This window comes from Myxocyprinus asiaticus, chromosome 13 (genome assembly GCF_019703515.2).
Source record: "Myxocyprinus asiaticus isolate MX2 ecotype Aquarium Trade chromosome 13, UBuf_Myxa_2, whole genome shotgun sequence".
Taxonomy (NCBI): domain Eukaryota; kingdom Metazoa; phylum Chordata; class Actinopteri; order Cypriniformes; family Catostomidae; genus Myxocyprinus; species Myxocyprinus asiaticus.
In genome coordinates, this window is record NC_059356.1 from 22,023,505 (window position 1) to 22,037,841 (window position 14,337).

Consider the following 14,337-nt stretch of genomic DNA (forward strand, 5'->3'; position numbering starts at 1 on the left):
AAACATGCCTATTTTGTTATTATTTAATATTTACACGAGCCCTATCCAAATACTCATTAAGATATTTTCCACATGCCGCATTTTCCGTATGCTGGTGCAGCGCCATTTGGGAGGAGTAAAGTTTGCACATGTGGCTTGAACAACCAGATGAATTTACACTTCTCAAACCACCTCCGGAGGTCAGGTAGGATTGCTATCCTTCTCTAATCCGTCTTAGAGGGCATTTACACTTGGTCTTTACATGACTGGATAGCTATAAAAATGCATGAAGTATCCAAGTGTAAATACCCCCTTAATGCTCTAGAAGAATTGCATATTAAACCAATATAGGTTTGAAAAAGACAATACAATTTTATTATTAAAGCTATATATATATATATATATATATATATATATATATATATATATATATATATATTTTTTTTTTTTTTTTTTTTTTTTTTATGAAAAATTTCTGTTTTGCAGATTACACACAAATTCATTAGCTTCACTAATGAACTTGTGTGTAATCTGCAAAACAGAAATATTGGCAAATACTTTGGCCAAACCATATTATGACAGTACAAAATGGTTCATGCTAGGGCTGTCATAATTATGAAAATTGGCTGATGATTAATTATAAAATAAATAACTGCAATTATGATGATTGTCTGTTTTAGGACTATGATTATTAATTTTCTCTTTAAGCACAGTCACGATTAATTGTCATATAAATTGTCATATGTGTGCTTCATACACCTTAAGAAGTCTTTTTTACATATTTAACTTCAAATATATAAATAAAATAATAAAGTAGGCATATATGATTTTGTTTTAAGGCTTTTAAAAACTTGAAAAATAATGTTTTAAATATCCAAATATTTCTAAATACCTAAAATAGGTCTCTCTTTTTGGTCAACTTAAGTATGTCAATTTTAAATGTACTATGTTGTTTTTGTAACTCATATATTTTATATATATATATATTTATATACAGTCGAAGTCAGAAGTTTACATACAACTTAGACAAATACATTTAAACTCAGTTTTTCACAATTCCTGACATTTAATCGTAGAAAACATTCCCTGTCTTAGGTCAGTTAGGATCACTATTTTAGGCATGTGAAATGTCAGAATAATAGTAGAGATAAATTATTTATTTCAGCTTTTATTGCTTTCATCACATTCCCAGTGGGTCAGAAGTTTACATAGACTTTGTTAGTATTTGGTAGCACTGCCTTTAAATTGTTTAACTTGGGTAAAATGTTTTGGGTAGCCTTCCACAAGTTCTCACAAAAAGTTGCTGGAATTTTGGCACATTCCTCCATGACAGAACTGGTGTACCCAAGTCTGCTAAGTGTACTACAAACCTGACCCAAGTCAGGTTTGTAGGTCTCCTTGCTCGCACACGCTTTTTCAGTTCTGCCCAAAAATTTTCAATCGGATTGAGGTCAGGGCTTTGTGATGGCCACTCCAGTACCTTGACTTTGTTGTCCTTAAGCCATTTTGCCACAACTTGAGGTATGGTCCATAACTTGGGGTCACAGTCCATTTGGAAGACCCATTTGTGACCAAGCTTTAACTTCCTGGCTGATGCCTTGAGATGTCGCTTCAATATACAAAGGCTACTTTGTAAAGCTACTAAGACTACAAAGGACAGTTCAGACTGCTGAGGGGATTATTGGTTGCCCCCTTCCCTCCCTTCAAGAACTGTACACTTTCAGAGTGAGGAAAAAGGCTGGAAAAATCACTCTGGACCCCACTCACCCTGCCCACTACCTTTTTGAACTGTTGCCTTCTGGCCGACGCTACAGAGCTCTGAGCACCAGAACCGTCAGGCACAGGCAATCCATATCATGAACAGTTAAGGCTGCCCCATTGAGCAATAATTATTTGCAATTCACAGTTTATTCTTTTTATATTCATCCAAAACATCCTACCTCTTCTTCCACTACATTTCCTTGCACTGTATATAACAGATTTAATTTAAATTTGCACTACATATGTGTGTGTGTGTGTGTGTGTGTGTATGTATATATTATATATATATATATATATATATATTACACACACACACAACCAAGTTTGTTGTGACTTAACTATAAAATGTATGACTTCAAAATATAAAATATACAGTATTAAATAAATTGTAAATATTGCACCAAAACTATTCACACCGAGTCTGATGTTGAATTGAATTTTTAGCGTTCTTTGGGGAAAGGTTCAGTTACCTGAACAAACGAATCAAACAGATCGTTGCAGTACAACATTTCGGACTCAGTTTACAATCTTTCACCTTAAAATGCACACTTTCATGCATTCTCACATGGTGTGAACCGGCCCCAAGAGGTGATAAAGTGGGATATGATGTACTCCACCTGCTCGGCAGCCTCTCGGCTCATGGCAAGAGCCAGCTGCAACTGTAGCTCTTCCTCACCACTAGTCTGAGGCCTGGCCTGCTCCAACTCTGAGGATGCATTGGGAGACGTGGCTGAAATACACAGAAACACATATAAATGACATTATCATTCAAGAACTTAACTAAAACCACACCTGACTGGGGTATCTTAAGGCAGGGCTCATCCTGTGTGAAGCAATGAGCATACATTACAATTACTGCTGAGGAACAATCAGCTGAACAAGTCTTATCGGGTACTAGGTTATTGCTCACACCCTAAACCAGCACAAGAACAAAGAGGGTAAGGCCTACAAATAATGCTGCTTAAATGCAAGGAATTATTCTTATCAGCAAATTTAAGTTAGCCATTAGCAGGCCAAGAAGTAATTTAAATACATTAAAAAATAAACGTGGATACTGAGGTGGGAACTGTTGTTGGGCCCGTTTACAACTGGTATGAAGATGTGTCTCTGGTGAGAAATTTCATAAAAATCTTCATAAAAGTTGTAAGCCATGAACCAAACCAACCAGCTCCGAAGTAAATAAATATTACAAACTTTGAAGCAAAAAAGTATTTAAAAATCGGACAAAAAGATGACGTTACAAGACTGTTTACTTAATGTCTTTAGAGAGGGAATAAACTACAATACCATAAAGGATTGCAAATAATGTAATTGAATTAGAAACAATGGGAAAATATAAAACTATTGATTTAAAGTTGTTGATTATAAGTATAGAATCAAAATATTTGAAGTGTATTGCAAAATCAATGAGGACTGATGGATTCAGAAGAAACATAGCATTAAATAAAAAAAACTCAGACATCATGGTCAATCTGTCTTTAAAGGTTTATCAGTTCTCATTATTAATCATGAGATTTTTTTTCCCAGTGGAAAAAAAATAGGATTTTTACTTCTGGAACAAGACTGTTGCATTCATGATCACATGACAAGAGTCGGATCTTAATCAGGTGTAAACAGGGCCTAGAATGCACGTGCCAGGCAAGAATGGAGAAGCCGGGCTCCCTACTGCATGCTGGGTAAATCACAACAGGAGTCTAGCACTGATTATAAGCTTGATGCTAAATCAATGGACGGGAGCCCTTCCTCGTGCACTGACTGGATTAGGAAAGCCATTTGTTTAGAAAACAGCAGTATCACCAGCCAGCTCAGAGCACATGGAACAGTCACAGGCCATTGAAAGCCAAGCACGTTGTAAAGTACAGGCCACAAAAGGCCAGAATTAACGCTATGTTCAAAGCAATCGCAATTTGCAACTACTATGAGCACACCCCGTCTGATGCCTGACATAAGGGGTACACATTTGTGTTATGGTTCTGACGTTTACTCAATCAATAGATTGCTCGTCTTTGATCCATAAAAACTCTGACAGCCATTAGATCTAGTCTTGATGCACTGCATTCATAAAGATTAGAAATACGTGAACTGAGACCCACAGTGACTTGAGAAATCCAAACAGAATTGCCCGGGCTTCAGACCCAGAGGAACCCAACAAGAAATTACAACCAAAGGGCTTGATTCTGTGGGAACAGGAGTAAAGGGAGAGAAGAGCAATGAAGTGGTGTGGGCGTGGAGCTTTTTGATGTCACTTATGACATCACAAGGGCCTCTAGACCAAACTACGCCACATATACAGAGCAGAAGTGGAAATATGACTCACATGTAAACTGCGTGGTTCAAGACATTTCTTTGCACCTTAACTTGAACAACAAGATTGAATTCATTCATGATTATGGATTTGCTGACACATTAACAACACACAAAAGTAAACTGCATTCATTGCTCTATGGGTGTTCGATTAATAGTGCCACATAGTCTCATACCTCATATTTCTAAATAAGTTTAAAAACACAGCTAAATTAAGCGCCTGCTAAAAGGAAATAACTGCTATGTTACAAAAAAAAAAAAAAAAAAAACACATTCGAAGCAAATTTAACTAATAGCCAAGATGATCTCATCCACTGCTACAAATAAAACACTGCTTGACATTTCACTGTTTTTGCTGTCATTTTACTTTCTACTCACATACTTTCCCCGGTTATAAGCATGTGTGAATGTGTCTGGACAGTTTCCCAACTCAAAGACCTTTTAATCAGCATGGGACTAATAATAAGGGCATTTTTATGTATAACACTAAGCCAAGGGAGAAGCTCAAAACCATATCCTTGCCATTTTAAAATTAGATAAATAAGAATTGTTAAAAGATATATAGCAAAATATTTAAAGAACACAGAGACTGTTCAGATGGTGTGCAGACAGGGAAAAAAATGCTTGTTTTGACATCTGAAAATGACTTCATGAGGAGTGGTAATTTAGAAACCAGTGAGGTTTTTCTAGACATTTCCATCAGCAGTTTCAATAAAGAGTGTCACATTTCAATTGATATGAGCAGAACACTAATATGCACACATTATTGCACTATAAATAATCCTTAGATGCTCATGTTGTTTTTATCTAACTAGCCAGAGTCACCTTATATGGAAAACCTCTGGAGTATTTAAAGCTCTGGTCTCACATATACGCAAAACTAAACTTCAGGTATTCGTTACATGTTGTCAAAAATAAAGACTGCATTTATGCAATACCAGCTTGTGTCATCTACATTTGTTTATTTCTCAAACTAACTACATCTTTATGTTTAGCACTCATGTGCTAATTTTTTTTTTTTTTTTTTTGCCTGATGAAGTGTGAATTACATCTCACTGAGAGTTCATTTACACTTTCTGGAGAAACAATGCCAGGAAACTTCCACAGAAATGCAAAACACTCTCATTAACATTTCAGCTTTTCTTTTAATTGTCTGTTTTTCCTTTTTTGCTAGTGACTCAGTGGTTTACACACTCTTTTCAGCACTACTTATTTCTACGAAGCTCACCATACTGTTTTTGCCATATTCAGTGGAGCTTGCTTGACTACTATTGATTATTTGAACAAACCTTTTAACCCCAAGTATTATATTATATTTATAATATTTTGTTTCCACAGAAATATTCAATAGCAACTAAAAGGCTACTGCATAGTTAAATAATAATATAAATATTTACAAATAAAATCAATAGACAGTGGCAGGTCTATTAGCCTGCAATTACACTGCAAGGCCTAATTCATAGATCCGAAATTGACAAATGCAATTTGTTACATTTACTTTAAACAAACCCGATTGTGTTTACATTACATTGTCCGTTTACAAGGACACCAGAAAGAAAAAAACAGAACAGTCAAAAGAAAAGCCGTCAATGCTTGTGTCTGATTCGCTGTTTGTTCAGAGGCATGCAGCGCAAGCCTGTCTCGTTTCATTCATCTGAAAACTGTTTGCAAGAAAAATATCATCTGTGAGAATGCTGCAAATGATCCCGATCAGCTGTGAGTTTAGTTCGCTTTATTTCCACGTGGTTGGCATGCATTGTGAACGCAACTCTGCAGGTTCAGTAATATATTTCTTTGTATTAAAGAAACAAAGATGAAAGTGATTAAATCAAAGTAATGCACTTTGAACCTAAAATTGAGTTATATTTTATTTTCTTTAGGCAGCATTAACTGTAATGCAATGCAAACACAAATTCGATAAGAACACACATTTGGCAGCATTATTTTGGGAACACAAGGGAATTTATTAGGCTTATTTATTTTGATTATCATTGTCTTTACATTTATAACTGTCTTTAGTTCTTAATCCTAGGCTATTAGTAATTTTCCACCTGTTGTCGTTGATGGATGCTTGCCTGATGGCAAATGGAGATGTTGGAGATGGTAAATGTTTGGATTTGGGGAGGTGGTAAAATATGATTTTTTGATCACATCGTTATTTTAATCGCTTTATTCGTTTAGTTTAAAGTGCAATTTGAATTTAGAAATGTCTTATGTTTTTTGTGTTTCAATAAATGAATTACATTTTTAAAGCAAAACCAATAAACCAATTAAATGGCCACAATTAAGCTGCATTCTTCAGGAAAAAACAAGGTGTGTTAAACCGCTTTCTTTTAATTCCTTAAGCGGTGGAAGGAAAACGGCGCTCATTTACATAACGTTTCAGAATGCCACTTTCTGCAAAAACCCTAGAATAAACCGTTTTCTTAAGTGAAAGTAAATGTGGTCAATATCTTGCCAAGATGGGCAATTGGACAATAAAGCAAAAACCGAGGTTACAGTGAGGCACGTACCATGGAAGTAAATGGGGAAATTTTTCTGAGGGTTTAAAAGGCAGCAATGTGCAGCTTATAATTTTATAAAACAAGTTTTAACAGAAGGATTAATGTATTGTTTGAGCTGTAGTTTTTTTAAATAGTAATTTGTATGGTCCTTTTAGGGTTTACGGCGTTACGTCGTCATGGTAATGAAGCTGTAAAATTGGACATAACACAGAAAAGGTTAGTATGTGATTTTTTTTTTCACACAAAAATTGTGTTAACACACATATTGTTTACATCTTGAGGCTATACCTTTGAAACAGTGACTACGGTTACATGGACACCAGAAAGCGGTTTATTGCAAAAAAGCGGGTTACTGCGAGAAAACAGCATTACCAGTGGCATACTCTTTACTTCTGTATACATGCGCCTCATTCAGTAAGCAAATTTCTTCACAGCTACGTAATTTTCCCGCAACGCTTGTGTAAATAAAACACATGGCATCCGAGGAAGACTTCACTATTTTACTCTGTTGACTCGCTTTATTTCCAGATATTCCATAGTTGCGGTGTTTGTTTCCTTAACTTACTATCGCACCTGCAGCTGAATTGCAACACAGTAGTGGGGTTTCCCACTTACATAAAACTCTGGGATTCCCCCAATGTACAAGCGCATATCTGCAGAAGTTTGGGACAGTCAATATTTTACATTCGTGCGTATAAATGGGTATAGTTTATAGTATGAACTGTTGAATACTTTTCGGTGTGTTGACTTGTTGGGCTCCATCCTATGACGTTTGTTAACCAGTCTGTTCCACGCATGCACGCTCTTCAAACACCCATCAGAACGCCGCTTATGAGTTTTCATGGCAACACTTAGCCACGTACTCTGAGTGAAATCTATGTGTGTTGAACAGCTTTCCCTTAAAAGGCGTAAGGAAATCAGCGTTCTTGTTTACATGACATTTCGGAGTGCCAATTTCTGCTCAAATAAAGGAAGACAGACATGTGCAGTTTCATCCTTGAAGCATAGGGCAAAGTGAAAGACCTCTGGGAGTTGAGGAATTCTGTCTTCCTGTAACAAGCTCAGGAAAAGGGGTGGGACATGGAAGGCACGCAGCTGTCCAGGGCAGACATTCAGCCACTCAGTGCTGCAGGGAGGCACAACAGAGGATGTGTCTCTTGCCGAGTAACAGCAGACATGCCTTTTCCTGGTCTGCAACTTAAAGAATTTGCCCCATGCAGTCAGAACTCCAGGTGTGCAGAGTTTCTCCCTAATGCTCTCAGAATGAATTAACCAAAGTTGACTCTTTTATGACTGCACCAGTCCAGCTCTAGCCGTTGCTGTTAACAGCAACATTTTGGACAAATGGAAAAGATCAGCAGGCTACCAACTTGTCAGTGGAGGTAGAGGACCTCATACGGTCCTAATGAATAATGCTGCATTTTAGCATAAAGGATGGCCGGTGATTTAAAAAAGGTTAGTTCAGCCAAGAATCAACATTCTATCATCATTTACTCACCCTTTTGCTGTTCCCAGCCTGTATGACTTACTTTTTTCCAAAGAACACAAAAGGAGAAGTTTCCTAGAGTGTTGATGTGGCTTTCGTGAAGCTCCAAGGAGGAGAAAATGCATGATAAAACTAGTCCATACAATTTGCACTCTACACTGGCGGCCAAAAGTTTGGAATAATGTACAGATTTTGCTATTTTGGAAGGAAATTGGTACTTTAATTCACCAAAGTGGCATTCAACTGGTCACAAAGTATAGTCAGGACATTATTTACTGATGTGAAAAACAGCACCATTACTATTTGAAAAAAGTAATTTGATCAAATCTAGACAGGCCCTATTTCCAGCAGCCATCACTCCAACACAATATCCTTGAGTAATCATGATAAATTGCTAATTTGGTAGAAAAATACTTGCCATTATATCAAACACTGCTGAAAGATATTTGGTTCGTTAAATGAAGCTTAACATTGTCTGAGTTTGTTTTTGAGTTGCCACAGTATGCAATAGACTAGCATGTCTTTAGGTCAATATTAGGTCAAAAATGTCAAAAAAGAAACTGCTTTCTATAGAAACTCATCAGTAAATCATTGTTTTGAGGAATGAAGGCTATACAATGCTTGAAACTGCCAAAAAACTGAAGATTTCATACAAAGGTGTACACTACAGTCTTCAAAGACAAAGGACTCTAACAAGGACAGAAAAGATGTGGAAGGCCAGATGTACAACTAAACAAGAGGATAAGTACATCAGAGTCTCTAGTTTGAGAAATAGACGCCTCACATGTCCTCAGCTGACAGCTTCATTGAATTCTACCCGCTCAACACCAGTTTCATGTTCAACAGTAAAGAGAAGACTCAGGGCTGCAGGCCTTATGGGAAGAACAGCAAAGAAAAAGCCAATTTTGAAACAGAAATTAAAAAAGAAAAGGTTAGAGTGGGCAAAGAAACACAGACATTGTACAACAGATAATTGGAAAAGAGTGTTATGGATCTTAACCCGATTGAGCATTTGTGGGATCAGCTAGACTGTAAGGTGTGTGAGAAGTCCTCGACAAGACAGCCACATTTATGGCAAGTGCTGCAGGAAGCGTGGGGTGAAATGTCACCAGAGTATCTGGACAAACTGACAGCTAGAATGCCAAGGATCTGCAAAGCTGTCATTGCTGCACGTGGAGGATTTTTTGATGAGAACTCTTTGAAGTAGTTTAAGAAGTTCTGAACATTTTTTTTCAAATTGTAATAGTAATTTTTCATGTTATTAATGTCCTGATTATACATTGTGATAAGCTGAATGCCACTTTGGTGAATAAAAGTACCAATTTCTTTCCATAAGAGCAGAATCTGTACATTATTCCAAACTTTTGGCCGCCAGTGTATGTTCCACAGCCCGTTCCTCACACAAAGCAAATGCATGGCTTCAGAAGACTATAGCTCACAAGTAGCATGCAATGAAAGCCCCTGGTCACTCTAAAATGTGTGGTATGGAAGAGAGAAGCCAGGACATTTAAAAAAAATAAAAAATACAAATCTCCTTTAGTGTACCTCTGAAGAAAGAACACACAGGTTTGGTGCAAAATGAGGGCCAGTAAATAAATACACATAAAACAACAATAATCAAATTGTTATAAGACATGTTACTTGGCATGCCTCGTAAGTTGACACCTGAAGAAACTTACATCCATGATATGATGCGGGTGAGCCCTCAGACTTGCCGTACTCCTCTGAGTAGCTGGTGGACAGGTTCGGCTGGCTGGAACCTCGGCCGAAGCTGATCTGATTGTTGCTACCCACACTGGTGGCAACCTGTGCCATGCGCTCTTTAGTCTTCAGGGCCTGAGATCGCTCGCCCTTCAGACGCTCATCATCCTTCAACAGCACCACTAGCTGCTTGGACTTCTCTCTGACGTTAATGCCCTGGTCTTTGCCATCCCGATCAATATACTGGAAATCTTTGAGTGTCTGTATGGCAAAGATGTTCTCTTTGCACTGCAGGGCCACTCGCTCTGAGCCCGTTTTGATCAGGTAGTCCAGCAGTGTCAGGGCCTTGTACACATGTCTCCAATTCTTACCGTGGTCATTCAGCCTCTTCCAAATCATGCTCATTATCTCTGAAAAGGCCACCACATTGTAAGTGAGGTCTGCGATCTCTGACATAAGTGAGCTAGAGGGGCCCCATGGGTCATTGGAAGTCGCTTCCCTGACCTTCTTTTCCGGCTCTGAATAGTTATTGACAACATTTTTCATTTGCCTCCGAATTGTAGAGCTTGGCATGGTGGGTACGTAGTGTTTAAATCCTTGAGTCGAAAATAAAAATTAAGTTTTGTTTTTCTTACAAACAAAAATAAGTATGTTGTACAACAGTTCGATTAAGTGTTCTGAGTTTGAACAGTTTCTGTGTTACTTTGTGCCTGTTAAAACCATTTCCACACAGTGACGGGTGCCAGCTCGATGAATTCCTCCATTACCTGAAAGCACAAAGCCAAAATGTCAGACAGAGCTTCTATACTGATCCTCATAGTGCAATCATAACTAAAAATGTTCGTTTTTTTAGTTTATTTCTTTATTTTGTCAAATACAGTGCTGAAAAGTAGAGCATCACAGTATTAATGAAAGCAGAAATTAAACTTTTGCTTGTGAGATATTGCTTAGATATATATCAATAATAATTAAATTATTATTATAATTATTATTACTACACCATTATTATATTTTACTATACACAAGTAAAATATTTGTCGCATTTTTCAATTTCAGCCATCTAGTTAAATGGGGCTTTTATCATTTTGCCGGAAAATCAGATGTTTTTGATGACTTCTCACCTCCGTAAAGCAGTTCGCTAAATGGGCTAATGTGCTAATTAAACGGCTTAATGCTATGATTTAATTATATAAATATATAGTATGCATGCGTTGCGCTTCACGGTGAAAAGTGCTCTGCTCTGCTTGTCATTTATACATACACAGAGCGCACATGATGTTAATGATGCGGTTAGTGTGGGCTATAAGTTGTAGCTTCTCACATCCACTTACTTTTGAAGCTCGCAGCTCAGCAAGATCGTAGCAGCTATTTGTTAAAAGCCTTTTGTGGTTTAATTATCTCACTAGGGCATATCATGATTTTAATTTGATTAATTGTGCATTTATACATTCACTTTATCCCAAAAATGTACATTTCCATGACATTCCACATTCTATTGTTAATAAAGTTTTTATGGCTAGATTCCGTGATTCCGTATGTGTTATCCGCAATGTCGAAATCATTGGGCCCTACTTTTGGTGCAAAAAAGATCAATACTTAAGTACTTTTTAACTATAATCCAATGCTTCCGGTAAGCTTCACGAGAGGGTGGAGATCACGAGGTCTCTCATGTGATGCATTCACGTTGACGTTATGGACGTAATCCCATGATCTCCACTCGGTTGAGACATCCAGGATGAGCACATAAATGCACAATTGTGAGTAAAGAAACAGATAAACACAGATCCAAACCAAAATCAACAAAGCTTCTGTACAGTGTTCCTCCTACTCAGTTGTAAACAGCGCTGCTGTTTCTCACGTGCCAACGTGATTATATCACACACGCATACCACTGCTGACAAGAAGCGATGATTTTGAGATAAAGTACTTAAATGTTGATCTTTTTTCGCACCAAAAGCGACTAATTTAACAGCTGGACTCGTTTGGATAACGTTTATGCTGATGATCAGTGATTTTTCGAGCTTCAAAAGTCGAATCCCCACCCACTTGCATTTTCAGGACCTACTGAGCTAAGATATTTTTCTAATTTTCTTCAAATGTGTTCTAGTGCAGAAAGTCATACACACCTGGGATGGCATGAGGGTGAGTAAATGATTAGAGAATGTTCAGTTTTGGGGGAATTTTCCCTTTAATCCAAACCTCAGATATATGGAAACGGACCACAGCTGTGAACTTTTTAAACTAAGAACAAGTGGCATTTAGCCACCCAGGTACATGCTGAGTAAAACATAATTGTATACACACAGAGGGGTGGCTTAGTGTATGAAGTGGTTTATATTACTCATCTTTACGGTAACAACACTCTGCCGGCATGTGGGAAGACATATTATTTCCCCAAAAGTAATTGCACAATACTGTGCTCTCCATTACAGAACTGCATGTAAAATCAGCTTATGTTCTTGACTAAAAGACTTGAGGCTTGTGCACTGTAGTTCAATAATGCTTACTATATCAAGAATCCAGTACTCTGGAACAAGCCTGCCTTTATGCAAACATGCATAATTTAAGAACATTTGGGATTACTCCCAAGTAGTACGGACATATACTAAAGATCATTTTCCTGTCCTGAGCACTCCAGGAATGCAATTGGCAACAAAACATCATTAAATTAATCATAAATTCATTAAAAGCCACTGAAATGAGACTCCTGCTCTCCTGCAGAGCAGCAAATAGAGCGCTGCCTTCTGAGCAACCCCCACTGCCTCTATCCCATGTCTGCATACACATGAATACAGCTATGGCCTAATGAAACATCTGCTGCTTTAATGACCAATTCAGGCCTAGCACATCAGAAGAGAGAGGCAACTGTATCATTACCGGAACAAAGCACCAGTAGCTCTCACTGTGACGGGGGCCCAGGAAGCCAGCACACAGGCCGGGTCTGTGTGAGGATCCAGGGCAAGCAGTGGCCTCTTCCATACTAAAGAACAGGTCTGGCAGAGTCCTGCCAATATCAAGGGGTCTCTTAGTGATTGGTGTTGAAGCTGAGCCAGAGACCAAACTCTGTGAGCAGCACTGGATTTCCTTTCACATCGATTTCTCTGTCCACAGATAAAAGAGAATCGACCACTTTCTATTCTACAAGATGACATTAAAACCTATCCAGGAAATGGACAGAATCAATACTTCAGGATAGTTAAAAATCAACAATGTACAGTTTTGACACACTTCTCTCGCACTACATGGAATTGCTGCAATAACATTTTTGGAAATCACAGCAGTTTTATCACCACCAGATCGCTACAAAGAATTTCCTTATTCTGGGACCTATTGAATATTTCTCTCCTGCAATGGACTTGACCATTTGGTTACACTGACAATATTTTTGTTCTCCTAAACAGCCAAGTAAATGGAACAGCTTTTACTATGCCAGCCATCTTAAATTTAAACTTCCAAATATAGCATTTAGTTCAGATATCACAACATTGTAAAAATATAAACTACTGGTCAAAACTTTTGAAACACTTCACTGAAATGTTTCTCATGATCTTAAAAATCTTTTGATCTGAAGGCATACGCTTAATGTTTGAAATTAGTTTTGTAGACAAAAATATAATTGTGCCAACATATTAATTTATTTCATTATAAACAAAAAAAAAATTGAAATTGACGGACCAAATAATAAAAGCAACCAATAAGTGCCCAACATAGATGGGAACTCCTTCAATACTGTTTTAAAAGCATCCCAGGGTGATTCCTCAAGAAGTTGGTTGAGAAAATGTCAACAGTACATGTCTGCAAATTCTAAGCAAAGGGTGACTACTTTGAAGATGCTAAAATAACACATTTTTTATTTATTTTGGATTTTGTTTAGTCACAACATAATTCCCATTGTTCCATTTATGTCATTCCATAGTTTTGATGAATTTACTATTATTCTAAAATGTGAATAAGAGTAAGTGTTTCAAAACTTTTGACCAGTAGAGTGTGTGTGTGTGTGTGTGTGTGCATAATATTATATATATATATATATATATATATATATATATATATATATATATATATATATATATTACACACACACACCGATCAGCCACAACATTAAAACCACCTGCCTAATATTGTGTTGGTCCCCCTCGTGCCCACATCTCAGAATAGCATTCTGAGATGCTATTCTTCTCACCACAATTGTACAGAGTGGTTATCTGAGTTACCGTAGACTTTGTCAGTTCAAACCAGTCTGGCCATTCTCCATTGACTTCTCTCATCAACAAGGCATTTCCATCCACAGAACTGCCGCTCAACTGGCACTAATCTGAGTAAATTGTAGACACTGCTGTGTGTGAAAATCCCAGAAGATCAGCAGTTACAGAAATAATCAAACCAGCCCGTCCGGCACCAACAATCATCCATGCGATTATCTAATCAGCCAATCGTGTGGCAGCAGTGCGGTACATAAAACCATGCAGATACGGGTCAGGAGCTTCAGTTAATGTTCACTTCAATCATCAGAATGTGGAAAAATGTGATCACAGTGACTGTGACCGTGGCATGACTGTTGGTGCCAGATGGGCTGGTTTGAGTATTTCTGTAACTGCTGAT

General features: G+C 37.5%; 1 protein-coding gene across 4 annotated transcripts in view; it reads right to left on the reverse strand.

Moving 5' to 3' along the window:
• Positions 1-14,337, reverse strand: part of LOC127450905 (epsin-2-like) — a 42,880-nt gene that overhangs the window by 24,273 nt on the left and 4,270 nt on the right. For all 4 annotated transcript variants that reach the window (XM_051715373.1, XM_051715372.1, XM_051715371.1 and 1 more), the window contains exons 2-3: positions 9,714-10,502; positions 2,358-2,470 (exon numbers count right to left, since the gene is read on the reverse strand). In XM_051715373.1, the coding sequence (XP_051571333.1) occupies positions 2,358-2,470; positions 9,714-10,308 (708 nt within the window). In that variant the 5' untranslated portion in view covers positions 10,309-10,502. The remainder of the gene's footprint in view (positions 1-2,357; positions 2,471-9,713; positions 10,503-14,337) is intronic.